General features: G+C 37.6%; 1 protein-coding gene across 1 annotated transcript; it reads left to right on the forward strand.

Moving 5' to 3' along the window:
• Positions 1 to 399: 399 nt before the first annotated feature.
• Positions 400 to 27,406, forward strand: LOC140009822 (uncharacterized). The gene is made up of 4 exons (XM_072056153.1): positions 400 to 569; positions 878 to 1,290; positions 1,405 to 2,156; positions 26,954 to 27,406. The coding sequence occupies exons 1-4, from the start codon at positions 400 to 402 to the stop codon at positions 27,404 to 27,406; spliced, it is 1,788 nt and encodes a 595-aa protein (XP_071912254.1).
• The last annotated feature ends 22 nt before the right edge of the window (positions 27,407 to 27,428 follow it).

Genomic DNA, 27,428 nt, shown 5'->3' on the forward strand with positions numbered 1-27,428 from the left:
GATGACTGTACCATGATCGTTGATGCAAAATTCAAAGGTGAAGATAGAAAAAGGACTCCAATTTCATCTCATCATATTGCTGATGTCGTCTTTGTGGGTTGGGTATCCAAAGATAAGTCGCTGACTAAATCAGACTTGCCAGAAGCCAGTATTATGATGGCTAGGGAGATGATCCGAGGTGGATATGAAATAGGAAAAGGTCTTGGACGGGAATTGTAAGGAATTTTGGAGCCAATAGAGATCCTGACGCAAAAAGATACATTTGGACTGGGATTTCATCCAACTACCAAGGATAAAAGAGAAATGCAAGCTCGAAAATAATTTGAAAAGAAGGATGAGCAAACTGTCTTAAATGTCCCATCACTATATCACACTTTTCCTCGTCCATCAGAGGTGATCATGCCAGAAACAAAGAATCCTGTGGAGGAGATTGAAGTGGATCTATCTCAATTATTTGTCGAGACCACTTGTGAGGAGGAGCCATCAAAGAATTCAGAATTTTTGTCAATTACCGAAGGAGCTATTCAGAATTGGACTGCTGATTATCTTCTCTCTCGAAGGAAGTTTCGGTAAATTTAAGGGGATTGTCTTTTGGTCTAGATTCATATCCAGATAGAACGGTTGTCTGGATCTTTTGTTAAAAGAAATTGTTTTCATTTTTTGAACCTTTATTCTCGTTTCAGTTAATATAGTTTGTTTTGTTCAAGAAAATTGCTGAAACGGAAATAAAGGTTTGGCCTAGATATGTCTTTAAATAGCAATCATGTCTGTATATTTATCTTTTTGTGAAGTCTCGATGCATTTTCAATTTAATGAAATGGAAAACTTCTCCTGTATTTTCTATTTATTTATTATGCGTATTTTATTCTATTTTCAGATGGCCACAAATAAAATCCCTTGAACCTTTAGATGTTACCATTTTGGAATTCGATGGCTGCAATCTCAATATCTCTTATAAACTTGAAATCATGCAATCTGAAATTCAAAACGAGAGCGATACTGAGGAAGAAATTAAGTCTATTTCAAGGGATTTAAAACAGTATGAAGAGAAACCCAAACCCAACTTAGAAGAAACAGAAATCATCGATATTGGCACTAAGACGGAGATTAAAGAGGTTAAAGTCAACATTCATTTGAATAAGAAACAGAAGGAAGAAAAGATTGAATTCTTAATGCTATTTCGAGATGTGTTTGCATGGTCATATGATGATATGCCAGAAATCTCTACGGACATAGTGGTTCACAGGTTGCCAACAGATCCAAATTTTTTACCTGTGAAGCAGAAGCCATGTAAATTCAAACCAGAAATGAGTCTCAAGATAAAGGAACAAATTGTGAAACAGCTCAATGCTAAGATAATCATGGTGTCTCATTATCCCATCTGACTATCGAATCCTGTGCCAGTACCTAAGAAATTTGGGGAGGTGCGAGTATGTATTGATTACAGAGATCTGAATAAGGCCGGTCCGAAAGATGATTTTCCTTTGCCAAATATTCATATTCTTTTACCCAATACTGCTGGATACGATATTGAATCTTTTGGTGATTGTTTTGTTGGGTATCATCAAATTTTAATAGCAGAAGAAGACAGAGAGAAAACTTCTTTTATCACCCCATGGAGAACCTTTTGTTATCGAGTGATGCTTTTCGGGTTGAAGAATGCTAGAGCTACTTATCAGAGAACCATGACTACCCTGTTCCATGACATGATTCACAAAGAGATGAAGGTTTATGTGGATATTACAATTAAATCCAAGAAGATCGAGGACCATTTGGTTGATTTAAAGAAACTATTTGAAAGATTGAGAAGATATAATTTGAAATTGAACCTTGAGAAATGTGCTTTTGGAACCCCAACTGGCAAATTATTGGATTTTATTGTCAGTAAAAAGGGTATAGAGATAGATCCTGCGAAAATTAAAGCAATTCGACATACGCCCATTTCAAAAACTCAAAAAGATGTGAAGAGTTTTTTTAGAAAGATCAATTTCATTGGTCGATTTATTGCACAGTTAACCTCTACTTATGAGCATTTGTTGAAATTGTTGAAAAAGAATGCGCCGATGAATTGGAATGAAAATTGTCAGCAAGCTTTTGATAAGATCAAGACTTACTTGTTAAATCCTCCGGTCTTAGTGTCACCTCAGTCAGGAAGTGTGAGGACCCGGAAATTTTCTTATTTTTATAGAATATTACTGGACTATTTAAATGATTATTCACACATTTTTTTTTCGAATTAATTATTTCGATCATTTTAAATCCATTTATATGGAACGACGCTTCTTTTATGTTTTTAAAGCGTTTTGTTGGAAAATTCACTATTGAAAAATTCGTTTAGTTTGGAATGACGAGTACACGTTTTTCGAGACTATACTTGAATCGGGAGTGTATTAATATTGGAGAGTTAAGAATGATCAATGGTAGATTAAGAAAGACTAATTAAGGAATTAATACTCGACTCATGTGAGGATTCACAAGAAATTTATTTATTTTGAAACCCTAATTTGGGCTTATTTAATGATTTAATTGTCCATTTATTCCGATTATTATTTTCTAGACCTATTGAATCTAATTACATGGAATTATAGCTTCATTATATTTTTAAAGTGACTTGATTCAAAATTTAATTTCCGGAAGCACGTTTAGTGAGAATAGTGTATAGTGCTTGGAAATTTTAACCGATTGAGAGTGCAATAAACTTGGAATATTGGTGACTTATACAATGGACCTAAATTAGGTATTTTAATGTTTAAATACTCAAGTGATAGTTATTAGTATTATCGTTATAAGAATTTCTCGGAGGTTTCGCGTTATAGCGTTAAAATTGACGGTTCGGGTTTTCACACGCGCGACTTTATTTGAGGGACTTTAGACCCTTATTTCGGGACAATTAAGAGTGAATAATATTTATATGAACATAAGTGCATTAGAGGTTTAGTGCACTAGTGAACCAAACGCGAGAGAAAATCGAGCCCTAAACGCACCAAACGAGCTCTAATGAGAGTTGACCTTGGAGTGAATTTACACCACTCATTTTAATTTTCTCTTGGAAGCTAACCTTGATCAAATCTCACTCTCTCTTCTCTCTCCTATTGCCGGCCAGCCCCTTCTCCTTCTCTAACTCCATTGTTTCAAAAATTTCTTCACCAAATCAACAACAAAACTCCAACCAATCTTCACCAAACTTGTAGATCAACTAGCAAACTACTTGGAGGTTGGATCTAGCTAACCAAAGGGCTGCATTTCACGGTTTCTTGGAGCCTCTTGAGGACCGAAACTTTCTGATCTAAGGCACTAAGGAGGTATAACATAATCCAACACCTTAAACTTGGTTTATGGTAGTAGAAATGCATCTCTAAGCACTTGCATGTAAGTGGATGGCTTGATATTATTGGAAAACTTGAAAAGTGGGCTCTATGAACTCCCACTCTTGGGTTGTTGCTGATAAGAGGTTTAATGTTGGATTTAATGGTGGTTTAGTGGTTAAAATGATAGATCTATGGAGTATTATTGTTGGAAACTCAAAGTTGAGGCCATGACAAAAATTTCTGAAACTGCCCCTGCTTTGTTCGGCCATGATAAGGCCAATTTTTGATGATCTAATGGCTTGAATCTGATGTTTATATGTTGTATTAGATGTGTTAAAATTTTCATTGGAAAACATTAACGTTTGGTTGGGCAAATGAATTTATTTGTGAACTAGTCAAGTTGGAAAACTGTTTTCGGATAACCCTATCCAGCGGTAGCATTTCGACCATAACTTTGTCCTCCGATGTCGAAATCGAGTGCCGTTAGTGGTATTTGAAACTAGACATCCATACCTTTTCAACGGTATAAAATACACGTTCTGGTTCCATGTGTGGGAGCCGAAGTATTCGTTTTAAGATAGCTGTGCTGTTTCTCTGTTCTGCTGGAATGATTTGTAGAGGCAGCAATTTGAGGCTCAATTTCGAGCTGGTTGTTTGCCAAATTTCAAAACGTTTTCTTCTGTGAATTTTTATCCCTATGAATGTATTTTCCAACGCCACAAACCATGATCAATTCCGAGTTAATTCGACTGAGTTGTGATCAAAACGAGAACACTGCTCTGTTTTGGAAAAACCTAGTTTTGGACAGATTTGAGATGAGACTTGTTGTGGTCTTACTAAATGAAATTCTTGGTGTTAAACACCTACCAAATGTATCATGAATGTTCCTTAGACTTTCCTTTCACATATGAACCATGATTGGAGGATTTTCTTAGCCAAACGATTGGATTTGGAAAGAAAAGGATTAAAGGCAGATTGCCTTAAGAATTTTTCCAAACTTTAGTTGGTTTGTTGACTACCTTCCCGAAGGTATTTTTCTGTAAAATTTGATAGAGAGATACCCTTCATATAAGAGTAAAATACTGCCAATTTTGGTACCAATTCAAGTTCGTTTCGATACCTAACTAAACTTCCAATGTTGGAAGTTCAAATCTTGAAATTCTTCTCCAGTCTTGAATTTTCCCCAACTTTGAGCTACCATATCCTGGTGCTCGAAACTCCGATTCTCGATCCGCTTGTTCATTCCTAAACCTTACTTGCATCTCTAATTGTGTTATAAATTTCAAGGGCTGGTTTACAACGAGTGAATTCTGCCGAATTTCCAAAGTTAGCGAAAAACCAACCCCAGCTCAATCCTGAACATTCTGGAACAGTGATTTCAAGCTCATTTTTGAATACCTTCCACTTAGATTCATGGAAAGGTGTCTTCTAATAACTTTTAGTACTTTCAAAGAGGTTTCCAAAGGTACCAAGTTTTCCAATTTTTGACATGTAGAATGTGAGATACGATTTTTTTAAAATATCATATCAAAACTGAAAATTTTCCGAATTCCAAAAGAAGGGAGTTTTCAAACACTCCTTATCCCTTCGATATTACTTGAACGTTTTATACTTGATTTCCCAAAATGAAAACTCGATCGCTCTTGTACTTTAAGAAACTCTAGTTGAACCTCGATTTACGAGTAATTGAGGTTCGTTTTCATGAAATTTCCTTAGATTGTACTAACATACAATCTTCCTTGATAATTGAAGCACGTGAATGATAATACATTATTATTTGCTCAGGCGCCCACGAGGACCTTCAAGAGGATCCTACAGTGAACACTTGAACTTCCAGAAAATATTTCTTCTTGATTTGCTCGGTGAGTGTCAAGTGTGTGTTACTTGAACTCCTGTGAACTCGATACATGATTACTTGTTATTGATACTTGAGATTTTGGAAAATGGAGTCGAGTGTGTACTTTATCGCACTCGTTCTCATTTGAAATGATTTAACTCGTGCTCAAATTGCTTGAATATATCAATTGCTCGAATACATCGATTACTTGTATATATCAATACTTGATACATGATATGGTATGCTATGGCTGCCTACATCATTGGAGTGAATCTCCTCGACACATAAATGCATATGGGGACGCCCACATCTCATTGGCCGACCTTGGACTCGAGCCGGCTTGGGCTTGGTCGGAAACCTTGGCGAACCATGGGATATATAAGCTTGACCTAATGAGAGGTATTGCTTGGCATACTCGAATAGTATTGCCACAAACAAATGACAGGCGGGCCCAATACAGGGGTATGTAAGGTGAAAGGGGACAGGTTAAGTGGAGTTCTACGAACTAAACCTACCCGATGGACGGAGTGTCAATTCGTGGAGGTTATTGCTCGTGCAAGTGGAACTTAGCTCCTGAGAGCTACTATATCCTTGAATTGTTTCTGTTTACTTTTCACCGCTCGAATTGTTAATTATTGCAATATTATTGCTCTATTTGTTCAATTGGGATTGTTACTTGAACAATGTGCTTGCATGTGTGTTCTTGGTCTCACGAGCGTTTTGCTCACCCTGTAGATTTGTTTTCCTTAACAGGAATGGGTTTGGAATGAGACTCGAAGGAACTCCCTTTTGATGTACTTTTGTATTAGGCTTTCTAATGTATTTTGGACTAGACCTCTTGTTGGTTGTACTTTTGGAAACCTAATGTATGATTTGGATATTTGATGTATTTGGATGTAGTACATTTTGGGTTTCGATGTACTTTTGAAAATCCGAGGCAAGGATTGGATAATTGTTATGTAAGGTTAAGTTTAAAGTTTTTCACACTTTCTTACTTTATCTGGTGTTGTTGAATAGTATTACGTTAAGCTTGAATGGAATTTGCCTTGAGTCCTGGCGAGAGTTGGGCAGGCGTCCCGCGGATACCCTTTGGTTCGCCTTAGGGAGAAGTGGGTGCGTCACAGTTGGTATCAGAGCCTAGACTTTAGATCTCTGTAGTGTATCCTAGGATTGAAGTTTAGGATGCCGGACTGTGGAACTGGTTGGGAAGTTAAAGTGACCACTTGTGGGGATGAAAATTGGAACCTAGGTTTGAACTAATGGACAGTTGGGAGTCTCGATCTTGTAAGAGATATGTGATATAGTACGAGATGATCAAATGCAGTTTGTTTAAGATTCTTGGACCCATTTAAGCTTTTAATTTTAATTGTAAGTTACGGAAGGTAACGGTGGTAATGAACCGTCTCAGGGACGCGTTATGGAGGCCATTGTTGAGAAGGGCTTAAGGGAGCTCGTTGGAAATATAACTCATTTCGCCAAACTAGAATTCTATGTGACTACTAGAGGACTTGCTTATACTCAAATAATGTGATATTAGCGATAACCGATAATCGAAGGAGATTATTCAAGGAAGCTAGGGTAGTTCAAGAGGATAAACGAGGACCGAGGGCAATTGTCGATGCCCAGACTATTAGAATTTTGAAGTGGAAACTGTGGTACTTGAGGAGCGAGGAAAAGACAAAGACTCCTAGTGAGCAGCTTTAAAAAGCTAAGAACTGACTTGCTTGGGTAGTACACGAAATTAAAGACCGGATGGATAAGTCAATGACTGGGTGCGTTACCTTGGTTGAACAAGTGGAGAATGACAAGATACTTGATAAGGGACATGAGATTAAAACTTGAATTTTCGAAAATTCGTTTAGTTTGGAATGACAAGTACACGATTTTCGAGACTATACTTGAATCGGGAGTGTATTAATATTGGAGAGTTAAGAATGATCAATGGTAGATTAAGAAAGGCTAATTAAGGAATTAATACTCGACTCATGTGAGGATTCACAAGAAATTTATTTATTTTGAAACCCTAATTTGGGCTTATTTAATGATTTAATTGTCCATTTATTCCGAATATTATTTTCTAGACCTATTGAACCTAATTACATGGAATTATAACTTCATTATATTTTTAAAGAGACTTGATTCAAAATTTAATTTTCGGAAGCACGTTTAGTGATAATAGTGTATAGTACTTGGAAATTTTAACCGATTGAGAGTGCAATAAACTTGGAATATTGGAGACTTATACAATGGACCTAAATTAGGTATTTTAATGTTTATGTGACGGTCCCACCTCCCCCTGGGCGTACCCTAGGGTTTAGCGGACCGCCTGCCCAGCTCTCGCCAGGACTCACTCACTCACATCAATTAAAATAAGGTGCAATCTCAATAATAAACGAAATAACGGTTCCCAAGTTTGGAACATACGAATACATTCATTTCTATTTCAACCATCCATAGATAATGAATAACATCGCAATTCAAGCTTATAATTTACATTGATGCCTAATCAGGATACAAAGTCTCAATATACCCGAACTGGTTCAAAGTGTATACAATCCAAGTACAATCATCCTAATCGAGTGATAGTGCGAGTACAAGTCAAAAGTCAAAACAACTAGGCTACGCTAGTCGTTACATATCTCACGCCTCGCTCGTACCCCTGTAAGGAAAACAAATGGCGTGGAATGAGCTAGAAGCCCAGTGAGGTTACAAATAGCAAATTGACCATTATTTATAAGTACAAGTTTTCGATATAGCAAAGAAACGAGCATGAAGAGTTCATAAAAGTGAGCAATAACACGTCAAGTAGAAATCTCAAAATGAGCGAGTGTAAAATTTTTTCAGAAGAGTCAATAATCCAATAAGCAATAATCATTCCAAAGTATAAGGATACGGATGGCTCTCAAGAGCCAAATTCCCATTGCATTACCAGAAGCTTGATCACGTAGTAGTTGACACTCCGTCAACTTTCAAGTAAAGGAACCAATCCAGTAGAGCACCACTTACGCTACTCTCCGTCCACCATTCAAACCCCCTACTGGGCCCAAAATCCTCAAGAAACACGGGTGGTAATACTCGAGTATATCGATTAGTCGAGGAGATATCACTCCATTCGACAAACATGAGACCCAGGGTTCGTTACCCAATCGACCAAGCCCTTGCTGGCTCGACTCGAGTAACTTGCTGCAGGGTTTCTGGAATTCCAGGAAGTGCGCACAACATAAACAAGTATATCAATTCAATTTCAACAATAAACAAGTATATATCAAGTAAGGGCAAGTGCGATAAAGTACACTCTTGCCCGATCAAGCCAATCATATATCATTTAATCATATTGATCAAGTATTGAAAACAAGTGTCCAGTTCAATCAGGTATTTGGAAGCACTCACCAAAATGAAGTGCCTCTAGTAATCACGTCTGGGTTATACTCCGGGTTCGGAGTCCAAATCTGCGATAAAACTTTGTTTCAGAACTTTGAAAATTGACTAAGGTTCGAAACTTAGACGTTTCGTTCAATAAGAATCAAGAAATGGAAATTCCCTTGGAGAATATTCGTGAAACACTCGCTCGCTTTTCAAACTATATAACTTTGTAACATTTATACTTGGAAATGCCATTTGAGTCGAAAGTACAAGGAAAACATGTTCCGAGCAATCATTATTTTATTTCTCAAGGGTACAAGTCCGGCTAGGTTCTAACGTATAACCCTCGATAAACAAAGTAGCCAATGTCCCAGATGGTTCAAGTGATATTCATTTACCAACTTTACTCAAGTCGCAAGTGTATTTCTCTAGTCCTCGAGCGTAAATTTGGGCAGCATGCCCATTGTGTTTACCTAATTTTCCAGCCATTTTGGCTTCACTATTTTTCTCATTCAAACCCAAAGGTACACACACAACAATCTAACTTCAATAGCCGTCCAATAGGCTCAAGACAATATAAGGACAAAATTCAAGTTAATAACAAGTGCGGAAATGAGCTTTAGTAAAAGACAGATTTGATAGGGTTTTGCGGAATGGACACATCCGAGGCTACGCTTATCGGATTGAGGTGCAACTTATACCAATTCGAAGCTACGACGAAGTACTACAACTTTCATGAAGATCAATTGGTCAAATTTCCAGTGTAACCTGGTCAAATTCCCAATTTACAGAGCCAACTTCCAACTATACGGCTAATTAACCGCACTGCACTAGAATGGTCATATCTCAGGCTACCAAGGTCCGTTTAAGGTGTTCTGGTAGGTGTTGAAAAGCTAAGACAGAGTACTAAAACTTTCATGTTTTAGAAAATGGCTAAATCAGCACGGATCCTAGTGAATAAACATGATAAACTGGATGAACTGACTAAAACGGAACACTGGAAACATCCTAAAACAGTGAGGGTAGTTTGGTCTTTTCACAGGCTACGTTACTCCGATTGAGTTGAAATTTTGTAGGCAACTATAAAATACCATTCTATACAACTTTCATGTTTTATTCCAATCCTAATTCGGCCTCTAACCACACGAACTGAAACCAGACAGAATAGGGTGAAATTTTTCCAGAAATCTGGAATTTTTTATTCCAATGATAACTTTCTTCATTTCTTGCTTCACTTGCTACCAAAACCCCCTATACAATCTTGGATACAATATATATTAATCATACATCAAGTTTGGCAGCAATTCATCAAACCCTAATTCATGTATCCGCAAGGAAAACAACACCCAAGACATGATAACAACCATTATTCACCACAAATTTGAGATGCTAAGCTAATTTGAACAAGATTAAGAGTAAGAAATGGGGAAATCATCATCCTTACCTTGCTTAGTGTCTACCAAGAGCAACTCTTGCTTTCCCCTTCAAAATTTCACCAACACCTCACTAGATAAACACTCAAGGATGACTTTAATCGGTTTAGTTTTCTTTCTTCCTCACTTGGTGACTAGATTTCAAGAAGAAATGGTGAACTCTCTCTTGGGGTTTTTCTCTCTCTCTCTCTCAGCCAAGACCAGAAAAAATGAAGAAGAAAGATGGCTGAAATGAAGGATGAAAGGCAAGAAAAAAAAAATTAATCAAGGAGCCATGAGGTGGTGACACTTGGCACCACCAAAGCCATGCAAATTTTTCTCTCTCTCCCTTGCATTTTTGGCCACAAATTTCGGTCAAAGGCAGCTGGAAATAAGGAGATATTTTGCTCAAATATCAATGAGCTCATGTGGTAAGAAAGTGGTGGTCCAGTGGTGCGTTCAATCGGTAGTGCGCGGTACACGTCGGTTCGCACCGTTTTTCCTTAAATCACACGTACTAGGGTTTTTTTTTCCTATTCACTAACTTTATATCATTTCTTCTAATCACATATTATTTCTCATCCAAAAGTCACTCTTAAGCACCAAATTTGATCCTTACTCCGTACCGGATAATTACACTACGGAAAAACGTGAAAACCCTAACTTGCTCCAACTTGAAAACGAAAAGTGAAAACCTTTACTTTCATGTTCATTTACACTTATTGTGGGGTGATTGGTTGGTAGGGCTATTATAAATTCATAATTTCCAATTAAAAGGGCATTTTTCAGAAAACATGAGGGATTTTACAATTCCATAAATTGAATTTAGGGTTTCGGTTGAAATATGAGAAATTTGAGAAAACGGTCAGTCACAAATGAAACTAGGGTTTTGATTAGACTTTATTTCTAGAATTTAGGGTTTCTAGTCTGTAAAACAAAACAATAAAATAAAGAAACCGTAATACTCTCTTTGAGGCTAAACAACAATAGTATCCTAAAAGTTGGGGTATCACAATCTCCCCTCCTTAAAAGAATTTCGTCCTCGAAATTCTAACCTTTAATTCAAACATTCCTGATATCTCTTCTGTCTTCTGACCTAGTTTCACTGGTCATTACATATTCCTTCTGGTAGAAGATCCATACCCCAACCCACTCTCTCGTGTACACTTATAAACTTGCACAAGAAGAAACCATGTGGTTATCCAAATTCCACCAAAATTCGTATACAAGTACAGAACTCACATTTTTGTTCCTATGCGGTATCACAGAGGTGTAAAAAAAATAGACACAGCGGTATAGGAAATAGAAAAATAGTTAACCAGTAGTTAAAATGAGTTCATAAGAAATTCATGCATATCCGTAATCAAATCATAATAAAATCATAGAAACACGAAATCAAAGTATGTAGGTACCGAAGAACCAAAGCAATGAGAATACCAGCACCTTAACGTGTGCAACGATCACAAATCTAACTATCATATACATAACCCTAACCAAACGTGCACAAGACTAATCCATGACAACACTCACTGATCCATTTTCCTTAATTAGTTCAATCTCAAATCCAATCCTAGAATCCTTCATGCCTTGACGTTTATCATCCAAATTTATCTCAAGTTCAATCGAGATATAGCTCTTTATTCTAGTGTTTTCCAGTTTTGGTATTCGGGTACAAGAATCCGAAACTAGGAGCATTCACATCTCAGGCCGTACGCTCCCAAGTGCAAATCATCCAAGTTAAGATTCCTACCCAACATACATATCTAAGGTCCTCAATAACAGATATATGTTCCACACTTAACAAGCCAATCCCCACAGTCTGAGAACCTTCTCCCGGCACGAGCTTGATAGGAGCTCTGATACCATCTGTGACGGTCTCACCTCCCCCTGGGCGTACCCTAGGGTTTAGCGGACCGCCTGCCCAGCTCTCGCCAGGACTCACTCACTCACATCAATTAAAATAAGGTGCAACCTCAATAATAAACGAAATAACGGTTCCCAAGTTTGGAACATACGAATACATTCATTTCTATTTCAACCATCCATAGATAATGAATAACATCGTAATTCAAGCTTATAATTTACATTGATGCCTAATCAGGATACAAAGTCTCAATATACCCGAACTGGTTCAAAGTGTATACAATCCAAGTACAATCATCCTAATCGAGTGATAGTGCGAGTACAAGTCAAAAGTCAAAACAACTAGGCTATGCTAGTCGTTACATATCTCACGCCTCGCTCGTACCCCTGTAAGGAAAACAAATGGCGTGGAATGAGCTAGAAGGCCAGTGAGGTTCCAAATAGCAAATTGACCATTATTTATAAGTACAAGTTTTCGATATAGCAAAGAAACGAGCATGAAGAGTTCATAAAAGTGAGCAATAACACGTCAAGTAGAAATCTCAAAATGAGCGAGTGTAAAATTTTTTCAGAAGAGTCAATAATCCAATAAGCAATAATCATTCCAAAGTATAAGGATACGGATGGCTCTCAGGAGCCAAATTCCCATTGCATTACCAGAAGCTTGATCACGTAGTAGTTGACACTCCGTCAACTTTCAAGTAAAGGAACCAATCCAGTAGAGCACCACTTACGCTACTCTCCGTCCACCATTCAAACCCCCTACTGGGCCCAAAATCCTCAAGAAACACGGGTGGTAATACTCGAGTATATCGATTAGTCGAGGAGATATCACTCCACTCGACAAACATGAGACCCAGGGTTCGTTACCCAATCGACCAAGCCCTTGCTGGCTCGACTCGAGTAACTTGCCGCAGGGTTTCTGGAATTCCAGGAAGTGCGCACAACATAAACAAGTATATCAATTCAATTTCAACAATAAACAAGTATATATCAAGTAAGGGCAAGTGCGATAAAGTACACTCTTGCCCGATCAAGCCAATCATATATCATTTAATCATATTGATCAAGTATTGAAAACAAGTGTCCAGTTCAATCAGGTATTTGGAAGCACTCACCAAAATGAAGTGCCTCTAGTAATCACGTCTGGGTTATACTCCGGGTTCGGAGTCCAAATCTGCGATAAAACTTTGTTTCAGAACTTTGAAAATTGACTAAGGTTCGAAACTTAGACGTTTCGTTCAATAAGAATCAAGAAATGAAAATTCCCTTGGAGAATATTCGTGAAACACTCGCTCGCTTTTCAAACTATATAACTTTGTAACATTTATACTTGGAAATGCCATTTGAGTCGAAAGTACAAGGAAAACATGTTCCGAGCAATCATTATTTTATTTCTCAAGGGTACAAGCCCGGCTAGGTTCTAACGTATAACCCTCGATAAACAAAGTAGCCAATGTCCCAGATGGTTCAAGTGATATTCATTTACCAACTTTACTCAAGTCGCAAGTGTATTTCTCTAGTCCTCGAGCGTAAATTTGGGCAGCATGCCCTTTGTGTTTACCTAATTTTCCAGCCATTTTGGCTTCACTATTTTTCTCATTCAAACCCAAAGGTACACACACAACAATCTAACTTCAATAGCCGTCCAATAGGCTCAAGACAATACAAGGACAAAATTCAAGTTAATAACAAGTGCGGAAATGAGCTTTAGTAAAAGACAGATTTGATAAGGTTTTGCGGAATGGACACATCCGAGGTTACGCTTATCGGATTGAGGTGCAACTTATACCAATTCGAAGCTACGATGAAGTACTACAACTTTCATGAAGATCAATTGGTCAAATTTCCAGTGTAACCTGGTCAAATTCCCAATTTACAGAGCCAACTTCCAATTATACAGCTAATTAACCGCACTGCACTAGAATGGTCATATCTCAGGCTACCAAGGTCCGTTTAAGGTGTTCTGGTAGGTGTTGAAAAGCTAAGACAGAGTACTAAAACTTTCATGTTTTAGAAAATGGCTAAATCAGCACAGATCCTAGTGAATAAACATGATAAACTGGATGAACTGACTAAAACGGAACACTGGAAACATCCTAAAACAGTGAGGGTAGTTTGGTCTTTTCACAGGCTACGTTACTCCGATTGAGCTGAAATTTTGTAGGCAACTATAAAATACCATTCTATACAACTTTCATGTTTTATTCCAAGCATAATTCGGCCTCTAACCACACGAACTGAAACCGGACAGAACAGGGTGAAATTTTTCCAGAAATCTGGAATTTTTTATTCCAATGATAACTTTTTTCATTTCTTGCTTCACTTGCTACCAAAACCCCCTATACAATCTTGGATACAATATATATTAATCATACATCAAGTTTGGCAGCAATTCATCAAACCCTAATTCATGTATCCGCAAGGAAAACAACACCCAAGACATGATAACAACCATTATTCACCACAAATTTGAGATGCTAAGCTAATTTGAACAAGATTAAGAGTAAGAAATGGGGAAATCATCATCCTTACCTTGCTTAGTGTCTACCAAGAGCAACTCTTGCTTTCCCCTTCAAAATTTCACCAACACCTCACTAGATAAACACTCAAGGATGACTTTAATCGGTTTAGTTTTCTTTCTTCCTCACTTGGTGACTAGATTTCAAGAAGAATTGGTGAACTCTCTCTTGGGGTTTTTCTCTCTCTCTCTCTCAGCCAAGACCAGAAAAAATGAAGAAGAAAGATGGCTGAAATGAAGGATAAAAGGCAAGAAAAAAAAATTAATCAAGGAGCCATGAGGTGGTGACACTTGGCACCACCAAAGCCATGCAAATTTTTCTCTCTCTCCCTTGCATTTTTTGCCACAAATTTCGGTCAAAGGCAGCTGGAAATAAGGAGATATTTTGCTCAAATATCAATGAGCTCATGTGGTAAGAAAGTGGTGGTCCAGTGGTGCGTTCAATCGGTAGTGCGCGGTACACGTCGGTTCGTACCGTTTTTCCTTAAATCACACGTACTAGGGTTTTTTTTTCCTATTCACTAACTTTATATCATTTCTTCTAATCACATATTATTTCTCATCCAAAAGTCACTCTTAAGCACCAAATTTGATCCTTACTCCGTACCGGATAATTACACTACGGAAAAACGTGAAAACCCTAACTTGCTCCAACTTGAAAACGAAAAGTGAAAACCTTTACTTTCATGTTCATTTACACTTATTGTGGGGTGATTGGTTGGTAGGGCTATTATAAATTCATAATTTCCAATTAAAAGGGCATTTTTCAGAAAACATGAGGGATTTTACAATTCCATAAATTGAATTTAGGGTTTCGATTGAAATATGAGAAATTTGAGAAAACGGTCAGTCACAAATGAAACTAGGGTTTTGATTAGACTTTATTTCTAGAATTTAGGGTTTCTAGTCTGTAAAACAAAACAATAAAATAAAGAAACCGTAATACTCTCTTTGAGGCTAAACAACAATAGTATCCTAAAAGTTGGGGTATCACAGTTTAAATATTCAAGTGATAGTTATTAGTATTATCGTTATAAGAATTTCTCGGAGGTTTCGCGTTATAGCGTTAAAATTGACGGTACGCGTTTTCACACGCGCGACTTTATTTGAGGGACTTTAGACCCTTATTTCGGGACAATTAAGAGTGAATAATATTTATATGAACATAAGTGCATTAGAGGTTTAGTGCACTAGTGAACCAAACGCGAGAGAAAATCGAGCCCTAAACGCACCAAACGAGCCCTAATGAGAGTTGACCTTGGAGTGAATTTACACCACTCATTTTAATCTTCTCTTGGAAGCTAACCTTGATCAAATCTCACTCTCTCTTCTCTCTCCTATTGCCGGCCAGCCCCCTCTCCTTCTCTAACTCCATTGTTTCAAAAATTTCTTCACCAAATCAACAACAAAACTCCAACTAATCTTCACCAAACTTGTAGATCAACTAGCAAACTACTTGGAGGTTGGATCTAGCTAACCAAAGGGCGGCATTTCACGGTTTCTTGGAGCCTCTTGAGGACCGAAATTTTCTGATCTAAGGCACTAAGGAGGTATAACATAATCCAACACCTTAAACTTGGTTTATGGTAGTAGAAATGCATCTCTAAGCACTTGCATGTAAGTGGATGGCTTGATATTGTTGGAAAATTTGAAAAGTGGGCTCTATGAACTCCCACTCTTGGGTTGTTGCTGATAAGAGGTTTAATGTTGGATTTAATGGTGGTTTAGTGGTTAAAATGATAGATCTATGGAGTATTATTGTTGGAAACTCAAAGTTGAGGCCATGACAAAAATTTCCGAAACTGTCCCTGCTTTGTTCGGCCATGATAAGGCCAATTTTTGATGATCTAATGGCTTGAATCTAATGTTTATATGTTGTATTAGATGTGTAAAAATTTTCATTGGAAAACATTAACGTTTGGTTGGGCAAATGAATTTATTTGTGAACTAGTCAAGTTGGAAAACTCTTTTCGGATAACCCTGTCCAGCGGTAGCATTTCGACCATAACTTTGTCCTCCAATGTCGAAATCGAGTGCCGTCAGTGGCATTTGAAACTAGACATCCATACCTTTCCAACGGTATAAAATACACGTTCTGGTTCCATGTGTGGGAGCCGAAGCATTCGTTTTAAGATAGCTGTCCTGTTTCTCTGTTCTGCTGGAATGGTTTGTAGAGGCAGCAATTTGAGGCTCAATTTCGAGCTGGTTGTTTGCCAAATTTCAAAACGTTTTCTTCTGTGAAATTTTATCCCTATGAATGCATTTTCCAACGCCATAAACCATGCTCAATTCCGAGTTAAGTCGACTGATTTGTGATCAAAACGAGAACACTGCTCTGTTTTGGAAAAACCTAGTTTTGGACAGATTTGAGATGAGACTTGTTGTGGTCTTACTAAATGAAATTTTTGGTGTTAAACACCTACCAAATGTACCATGAATGTTCCTTAGACTTTCCTTTCACATATGAACCATGATTGGAGGATTTTCTTAGCCAAACGATTGGATTTGGAAAGAAAAGGATTAAAGGCAGATTGCCTTAAGAATTTTTCTAAACTTTAGTTGGTTCGTTGACTATCTTCCCGAAGGTATTTTTCTGTGAAATTTGATAGAGAGATACCCTTCATATAAGAGTAAAATACTACCAATTTTGGTACCAATCCAAGTTCGTTTCGATACCTAACTAAACTTCCAATGTTGGAAGTTCAAATCTAGAAATTCTTCCCCAGTCTTGAATTTTCCCCAATTTTGAGCTACCATATCTTGGTGCTCGAAACTCCGATTCTCGATCCGCTTGTTCTGTCCTATACCTTACTTGCACCTCTAATTGATTTATAAATTTCAAAGGCTGGTTTGCAACGAGTTAATTCTGCCGAATTTCCAAAATAGCAAAAAACCAACCCCAGCTCAATCCTGAACATTCTGGAAAAGTGATTTCAAGCTCATTTTTGAATACCTTCCACTTAGATTCATGGAAAAGTGTCTTCTAAGAACTTTTAGTACTTTCAAAGAGGTTTCCAACGGTATCAAGTTTTCCAATTTTTGACATGTAGAATGTGAGATACGATTTTTTTAATATATCGTATCAAAACTGAAAATTTTTCGAATTCCAAAAGAAGGGAGTTTTCAAGCACTCCTTATCCCTTCGTTATTACTTGAACGTTTTATACTTGATTTTCCAAAATGAAAACTCGATCGCTCTTGTACTTTAAGAAACTCTAGTTGAACCTCGATTTACGAGTAATTGAGGTTCGTTTTCATGAAATTTCCTTAGATTGTACTAACATACAATCTTCCTTGATAATTGAAGCACGTGAATGATAATACATTATTATTTGCTCAGGCGCCCACGAGGACCTTCAAGAGAATCCTACAGTGAACACTTGAACTTCCAGAAAATATTTCTTCTTGATTTGCTCGGTGAGTGTCAAGTGTGTGTTACTTGAACTCCTGTGAACTCGATACATGATTACTTGTTATTGATACTTGAGATTTTGGAAAATGGAGTCGAGTGTGTACTTTATCGCACTCGTTCTCATTTGAAATGATTTAACTCGTGCTCAAATTGCTTGAATATATCAATTGCTCGAATACATCGATTACTTGTATATATCAATACTTGATACATGATATGGTATGCTATGGCTGCATACGTCGTTGGAGTGAATCTCCTCGACACATAAATGCACATGGGGAAGCCCACATCTCATTGGCCGACCTTGGACTCGAGCCGGCTTGGGCTTGGTCGGGAACCTTGGCGAACCATGAGATATATAAGCTTGACCTAATGAGAGGTCTTGCTTGGCATCCTCGAATAGTATCGCCACAAACAAATGACAGGCGGGCCCGATACAGGGGTATGTAAGGTGAAAGGGGACAGGTTAAGTGGAGTTCTACGGACTAAACCTACCCGATTGACGGAGTGTCAATTCGTGGAGGTTATTGCTCGTGCAAGTGGAACTTAGCTCCTGAGAGCTACTATATCCTTGAATTATTTCTGTTTACTTTTCACCGCTCGAATTGTTAATTATTGCAATATTATTGCTCTATTTGTTAAATTGGGATTGTTACTTGAACAATGTGCTTGCATGTGTGTTCTTGGTCTCACGAGCGTTTTGCTCACCCTGTAGATTTGTTTTCCTTAACAGGAATGGGTTTGGAATGAGACTCGAAGGAACTCCCTTTTGATGTACTTTTGTATTAGGCTTTCTAATGTATTTTGGACTAGACCTCTTGTTGGTTGTACTTTTGGAAACCTAATGTATGATTTGGATATTTGATGTATTTGGATGTAGTACATTTTGAGTTTCGATGTACTTTTAAAAATTCGAGGCAAGGATTGTATAATTGTTATGTAAGGTTAAGTTTAAAGTTTTTCGCACTTTCTTACTTTATCTGGTGTTGTTGAATAGTATTACGTTAAGCTTGAATGGAATTTGCCTTGAGTCCTGGCGAGAGTTGGGCAGGCGTCCCGCGGATACCCTTTGGTTCGCCTTAGGGAGAAGTGGGTGCGTCACAGTTGGTATCAGAGCCTAGACTTTAGATCTCTGTAGTGTATTCTAGGCTTGAAGTTTATGATGCCGGACTGTAGAACTGGTTGGGAAGTTAAAGTGACCACTTGTGGGGATGAAAATTAGAACCTAGGTTTGAACTAATGGACAGTTGGAAGTCTCGATCTTGTAAGAGATATGTGAGATAGTACGAGATGATCAAATGCAGTTTGTTTAAGATTCTTGGACCCATTTAAGCTTTTAATTTTAATTGTAAGTTACGGAAGGTAACGGTGGTAATGAACCGTCTCAGGGACGCGTTATGGAGGCCATTGTTGAGAAGGGCTTAAGGGAGCTCGTTGGAGATATAACTCATTTCGCCAAACTAGAATTCTATGTGACTACTAGAGGACTTGCTTATACCCAAATAATGTGATATTAGCGATAACCGATAATCGAAGGAGATTATTCAAGGAAACTAGGGTAGTTCAAGAGGATAAACGAGGACCGAGGGCAATTGTCGATGCCCAGACTATTAGAATTTTGAAGTGGAAACTGTGGTACTTGAGGAGCGAGGAAAAGACAAAGACTCCTAGTGAGCAGCTTTAAAAAGCTAAGAACTGACTTGCTAGGGTAGTACACGAAATTAAAGACCGGATGGATAAGTCAATGACTGGGTGCGTTACCTTGGTTGAACAAGTGGAGAATGACAAGATACTTGATAAGGGACATGAGATTAAAACTCCTAGTGCTGGAAATGAAAATGATCCTATGGAGGTAGTGAAGACTTTTGGCTCCGCCAATCACTAAGTTAGTGATTTAAACTATTTTAATAGTTTTGCCAAAGATAGACAGGGTGGCGCTCGCTTAAAGGCCATTGCATTTTGTATCTTGTTTTACTATGTTTCCGATCTTTTGAGGCAATTAAACGTTACTCATGACATGCTTGACTTTACTGCTTTATGATTTCAAATCCATGATTGGGTTGTACACATTTGCGATTATTTCGGTGTGTTCCCTTTTATTCTTGTATTTGTTTGGCGTGATAAAGGTATCACTTTTCAAACTCCGTTTATGTGCACTCACTTTATGTCATGCCTTTAAACATGTTAAATTTATGGGTGACCAAAGAAGTGAAAAATGATCGAGGGTGAGGAGTTAAGCAACTCCAAACTCAAGGGGGCGATTATAGAGCGACTGCTGGACTGAACCAAAACCCTAGAAACGAAGGAAAACAATCGCGTAGCTATTGCTATTAACCAGACTATTGATGCTCTAGCACGATTAGTTGAGCACTAAAGCTCTAAACCAATCAACCAACCTGGGGACCAAGAGAGAGATGTGAAAATGGAATGATTCTTGAAGTTCGCCTATCTAAGTTTCACGGAGAATCTAACCTCGAGATAGTAAGATTGATTTGAAAGGATACCATAAGCCACTAGTGAAAGCAAGAGGTTAGGGTTTCTTCTCAAGCCAATTCGTAAGTGAGTATTGGAGAGTGAATTAGGGTTTGAAACTTTTATATTAAGGAATAAGGCCCGTATCTTGCTGTGTTTGTAAATGATGATAGTAACCTCGTGGAAACCTAAGGACTTGGCCGTATTAAGCAGAGAATAGCTAAGATTTATATGCCGGAATAAACCAAAAGCAAAAGAATGCAAGACTAATATGGCTCGAGTCTCCATTATAAACAGCTACACATTTTGATCCTTTGATTTGCTTGGCAGGTTAGCATTTGACTTAAGTCAATTGGTAAGATGAAAACTTTGGAATAAATGCGTAAGGAGATGAACATTCTTCGAAATGAGGTAGAATTTCAAAGGAAATTGGCTGACTACTGGAAAGGACGGTGGAAACAAGAATATGCAGAGAAAACTGAGCTGCTACGCAAGAACGTAGAACTGGAGAAGAAATACAAAGGAAATCCTCAAACTAGTCAAGCCGTCACTTCTCACGTAAATTGTGGATACTGTGGCAAGATTAACCACACTGAGGACAAGTGCTAGATGAAGCAAGGAAAGTGTCTGAGGTGCGGTAGTATCGAGCATAAGATTTCGAATTGCCCCAGTGCATCTAAAAAGAGGAAATATTCAGTGGCCAGCTAGATACGCCACCAAGCAATCAAGAGCCAGGAGGGAATCTAAGCACTGGAAGTTTTACGAGTAGGGGTGGTTAACTCCACTCGAGGGATAGAGGTTGTAACTTTATCCTAGACTAGACTGGCACTTTTGGAGATTTAATCTCTTGTATAAGGGAAAGTCTTTTGTTATTTTGTATCTTGGTAACTTGACACATTTTGGTATAATCTTGTTGTTTTCCTTTCCCTTTTGAAATGATTTAATAAATCTATCACGACTTGAAGCAACTATTACGATTTTCCATGACCTACGGAGAGGTACGTTGCTTTTAATCGATTTCATGACTTATATGTATGGTCGTACCTTTCCCTACACCTTTAGGTTGATAATAAGATATGAATGATAGTAGACATGATCAAGATTGTACTTGAGAGCATAGGCAAACTTGAGATCTTGAAGATAACCAGGGATTTGGACCAAAATGAGAACTTAGTATTAAAGTGGGATCCAATGTTTGAATGCCAATTCGAGATATTAAAATCGGGAGATTTGAGTTGGTGAATTGAAATATTTGACAAATTCGATGAGCCTAACAATTAAGGACCGGATATCATATTTGGAATAGACGCTTGAGGCTATATGTATATAGATTATCGAGACTTGAACGATGTGACTAATAAGAACAAATATTCCGTAGCCTCACATAAACAAGAATTATAATCAATGGCCAGGAGCAGCGAATAAGGGATTTAAAGTAGAGTTACTACCAACCAGGAATCCTAGGGACCGGTGTGCTTAAGACCACTTCCAATTCAAGATGGGGATGCTTGAATTTTCAGTTATGCCCTTTTTGTTGACTAATGCACTAGCAGCAATTATTGCTTTAATGCATCAAGGTTTTAAATCGTAATTGGATTAATCTGTGGTGACGTTTATTGATAATATATCGGTATACTCTAAGGTTTGAAAAATCATGAAAAAAAAAACACACCTGATGATAGTTTACAAACCTCGAGAGAATGCCAATTTTCGTTAAGTCCAATAAATGTGAGTTCGATTGGAAGGAAATAGCATTTCTAGATTGTACAATGTCTAAGGAAGGAATTGTTATTAACTCAGCTGCAGTAGAAGTTGTTTAAGAGGAAACAACTAGGAAATTCTACCGAAAATTGGAGTTCTTAGAGGTAGTCGAATATTACCTTTGGTTTGATCAAGGAGTTTTCCAAGAGTGCAAGACTTGCCAAGTTATTTGGGATTCTAAATGTGAGGAAAAATTTTAAAAGTGAAAGGTGTTTTTAACTGATACACTTGTGTTAGCCTTACCGAGCGGAAAAGGTAGTTTTGTAATTTACCCAGATGCTTTAAAGGATGAATTAGAATGTATACTAACGATACATGATGAGACGATTGTGTATGTCTCTAGAAAGTTAATATCACAAGAGAAAGTAGCCAACTCATGATTTGGAGTTAGTAGTTATAAATTTGCATTATAGAAGTGAAGACATTACCTATATGAGGTAGACCCGGAACCGATTAAATTGCCATACGACTTGGAAGTTAAAATGCCTATTGGGGTCAAGACTTGATTGCTAGTGGGATGAGTAGAAATTTTGAAATATGAGTTGGAAAACGTAAGTTAATGATTGATCTGATAGGCTTAACCATGAAGATAATGATATTGTTCTAAGAGTGAATTTCGAGGACGAAATTCCTTTTAAGGAGGGGAGGATGTGAGGACCCGAAAATTTTCTTATTTTTATAGAATATTACTGGACTATTTAAATGATTATTCACACATTTTTTTTCGAATTAATTATTTCGATCATTTTAAATCCATTTATATGGCACGACGCTTCTTTTATGTTTTTAAAGCGTTTTGTTGGAAAATTCACTTTTCGAAAATTCGTTTAGTTTGGAATGACGAGTACACGTTTTTCGAGACTATACTTGAATCGGGAGTGTATTAATATTGGAGAGTTAAGAATGATCAATGGTAGATTAAGAAAGGCTAATTAAGGAATTAATACTCGACTCATGTGAGGATTCACAAGAAATTTATTTATTTTGAAACCCTAATTTGGGCTTATTTAATGATTTAATTGTCCATTTATTCCGAATATTATTTTCTAGACCTATTGAACCTAATTACATGGAATTATAGTTTCATTATATTTTTAAAGTGACTTGATTCAAAATTTAATTTCTGTAAGCACGTTTAGTGATAATAGTGTATAGTGCTTGGAAATTTTAACCGATTGAGAGTGCAATAAACTTGGAATATTGGAGACTTATACAATGGACCTAAATTAGGTATTTTAATGTTTAAATACTCAAGTGATAGTTATTTGTATTATCGTTATAAGAATTTCTCGGAGGTTTCGCGTTATAGCGTTAAAATTGACGGTACGGGTTTTCACACGCGCGACTTTATTTGAGGGACTTTAGACCCTTATTTCGGGACAATTAAGAGTGAATAATATTTATATGAACATAAGTGCATTAGAGGTTTAGTGCACTAGTGAACCAAACGCGAGAGAAAATCGAGCCCTAAACGCACCAAACGAGCCCTAATGAGAGTTGACCTTGGAGTGAATTTACACCACTCATTTTAATCTTCTCTTGGAAGCTAACCTTGATCAAATCTCACTCTCTCTTCTCTCTCCTATTGCCGGCCAGCCCCCTCTCCTTCTCTAACTCCATTGTTTCAAAAATTTCTTCACCAAATCAACAACAAAACTCCAACTAATCTTTACCAAACTTGTAGATCAACTAGCAAACTACTTGGAGGTTGGATCTAGCTAACCAAAGGGCGGCATTTCACGGTTTCTTGGAGCCTCTTGAGGACCGAAATTTTCTGATCTAAGGCACTAAGGAGGTATAACATAATCCAACACCTTAAACTTGGTTTATGGTAGTAGAAATGCATCTCTAAGCACTTGCATGTAAGTGGATGGCTTGATATTGTTGGAAAATTTGAAAAGTGGGCTCTATGAACTCCCACTCTTGGGTTGTTGCTGATAAGAGGTTTAATGTTGGATTTAATGGTGGTTTAGTGGTTAAAATGATAGATCTATGGAGTATTTTTGTTGGAAACTCAAAGTTGAGGCCATGACAAAAATTTCCGAAACTGTCCCTGCTTTGTTTGGCCATGATAAGGCCAATTTTTCATGATCTAATGGCTTGAATCTAATGTTTATATGTTGTATTAGATGTGTAAAAATTTTCATTGGAAAACATTAACGTTTGGTTGGGCAAATGAATTTATTTGTGAACTAGTCAAGTTGGAAAACTCTTTTCGGATAACCCTGTCCAGAGGTAGCATTTCGACCATAACTTTGTCCTCCGACGTCGAAATCGAGTACCGTCAGTGGCATTTAAAACTATACATCCATACCTTTCCAACGGTATAAAATACACGTTCTGGTTCCATGTGTGGGAGCCGAAGCATTCATTTTAAGATAGCTGTCCTGTTTCTCTGTTCTGCTGGAATGGTTTGTAGAGGCAGCAATTTGAGGCTCAATTTCGAGCTGGTTGTTTGCCAAATTTCAGAACGTTTTTTTCTGTGAATTATTAGCCCTATTAATGTATTTTCCAACGCCATAAACCATGCTCAATTCCGAGTTAAGTCGACCGAGTTGTGATAAAAACGAGAACACTGCTCTGTTTTGGACAGATTTGAGATGAGACTTGTTGTGGTCTTACTAAATGAAATTCTTAGTGTTAAACACCTACCAAATGTACTATGAATGTTCCTTAGACTTTCCTTTCACATATGAACCATGATTGGAGGATTTTCTTAGCCAAACGATTGGATTTGGAAAGAAAAGGATTAAAGGCAGATTGCCTTAAGAATTTTTCCAAACTTTAGTTGGTTCGTTGACTACCTTCCCGAAGGTATTTTTCTGTGAAATTTGATAGAGAGATACCCTTCATATAAGAGTAAAATACTACCAATTTTGGTACCAATCCAAGTTCGTTTCGTACCTAACTAAACTTCCAATGTTGGAAGTTCAAATCTAGAAATTCTTCCCCAGTCTTGAATTTTCCCCAACTTTGAGCTACCATATCTTGGTGCTCGAAACTCCAATTCTCGATCCTCTTATTCTGTCCTAAACTTTACTTGCACCTATAATTGAGTTACAAATTTCAATGGCTGGTTTGCAACGAGTGAATTCTGCCGAATTTTCAAAGTTAGCGAAAAACCAACCCAAGCTCAATCCTGAACATTCTGGAACAGTGATTTCAAGCTCATTTTTGAATACCTTCCACTTAGATTCATGGAAAAGTGTCTTCTAAGAACTTTTAGTACTTTTAAAGATGTTTCCAACGGTACCAATGTTTCTAATTTTTGACATGTAGAATGTGAGATACGATTTTTTTAAATATGATATCAAAACTGAAAATTTTTCGAATTCCAAAAGAAGGGAGTTTTCAAGCACTCCTTATCCCTTCGATATTACTTGAACGTTTTATACTTGATTTCCCAAAATGAAAACTCGATCGCTCTTGTACTTTAAGAAACTCTAGTTGAACCTCGATTTACGAGTAATTGAGGTTCGTTTTCATGAAATTTCCTTAGATTGTACTAACATACAATCTTCCTTGATAATTGAAGCACGTGAATGATAATACATTATTATTTGCTCAGGCGCCCACGAAGACCTTCAAGAGGATCCTACAATGAACACTTGAACTTCCAGAAAATATTTCTTCTTGATTTGCTCGGTGAGTGTCAAGTTTGTATTACTTGAACTCCTGTGAACTCGATACATGATTACTTGATATTGATACTTGAGATTTTGGAAAATGGAGTCGAGTATGTACTTTATCACACTCGTTCTCATTTGAAATGATTTAACTCGTGCTCAAATTGCTTGAATATATCAATTGCTCGAATACATCGATTACTTGTATATATCAATACTTGATACATGATATAGTATGCTATGATTGCATACGTCGTTGGAGTGAATCTCCTCGACACATAAATGCACATGGGGACGCCCACATCTCATTGGCCGACCTTGGACTCGAGCCGGTTTGGGCTTGGTCGGAAAAATTGGCGAACCATGAGATATATAAGCTTGACCTAATGAGAGGTCTTGCTTGGCATACTCGAATAGTATCGCCACAAACAAATGACAGGCGGGCCCGATACAGGGTTATGTAAGGTGAAAGGGGACAGGTTAAGTGGAGTTCTACGGACTAAACTTACCCGATTGACGGAGTGTCAATTCGTGGAGGTTATTGCTCGTGCAAGTGGAACTTAGTTCCTGAGAGCTACTATATCCTTGAATTGTTTCTGTTTACTTTTCACCGCTCGAATTGTTAATTATTGCAATATTATTGCTCTATTTATTAAATTGGGATTGTTACTTGAACAATGTGCTTGCATGTGTGTTCTTGGCCTCACGAGCGTTTTGCTCATCCTGTAGATTTGTTTTCCTTAACAGGAATGGGTTTGGAATGAGACTCGAAGAAACTCCTTTTTGATGTACTTTTGTATTAGGCTTTCTAATGTATTTTGGACTAGACCTCTTGTTGGTTGTACTTTTGGAAACCTAATGTATGATTTGGATATTTGATGTATTTGGATGTAGTACATTTTGGGTTTCGATGTACTTTTGGAAATCCGAGGCAAGGATTGGATAATTGTTTTGTAAGGTTAAGTTTAAAGTTTTTCGCACTTTCTTACTTTATCTGGTGTTGTTGAATAGTATTACGTTAAGCTTGAATGAAATTTGCCTTGAGTCCTGGCGAGAGTTGGGCAGGCGTCCCGCGGATACCCTTTGGTTCGCCTTAGGGAGAAGTAGGGGCGTCACAGGAAGACCTCTGATTATGTATTTGTCTGTTCTCGATGAGGCTGTTGGATGCATTCTGGGACAGCATGACGAGTTTGGGAGAAAGGAACGAGTCATCTATTATCCGAACAAGAAATTTACAACATATGAGGCCAACTATTCTTTCCTTGAGTGAAGTTGTTGTGCTTTAGCATGGGCAACTCAAAAGTTGAGACATTATTTGCTCGATTATACCACTTACCTGATTTCTCGTTCTGATCCTCTAAAATACCTGTTGAAAAAGTCAATGCCCACGGGACGCATGGCTAAGTGGCAAATGATCCTTTCTGAGTTCGACATTGTCTTCATAACACAAAAGGCAGTCAAGGGACAAGTCATAGCAGATCATTTGGCAGAAAATCCAAGAGAATATGATTACCAGCCATTACATACCTATTTTTTGGATGAAAAAATTTTATTTATTGGAGCAATTAAGGATATGAGTGAGCAGTATCCTGGATGGAGGTTATTTTTCGATGGTGCGTCAAATTCTTTTGGAGCTGAAATTGGAGTAGTTTTAGTGTCATATGAAGGAAAACACTATCCTGCTACTGCCAAATTACTGTTTCCATGTACCAACAACATGGCCGAGTATGAAGCTTACGTTTTTGGATTGAAAATGATATTGGACATGGAAATCAAGGATCTAATAGCATTCAGTGATTCTGATTTACTTGTGCACCAGACGCTTAAGTAGTGGGTAAGTCGGGATTCAAAAA

Source organism: Coffea arabica, chromosome 6e, assembly GCF_036785885.1.
Source record: "Coffea arabica cultivar ET-39 chromosome 6e, Coffea Arabica ET-39 HiFi, whole genome shotgun sequence".
NCBI classification, from domain to species: domain Eukaryota; kingdom Viridiplantae; phylum Streptophyta; class Magnoliopsida; order Gentianales; family Rubiaceae; genus Coffea; species Coffea arabica.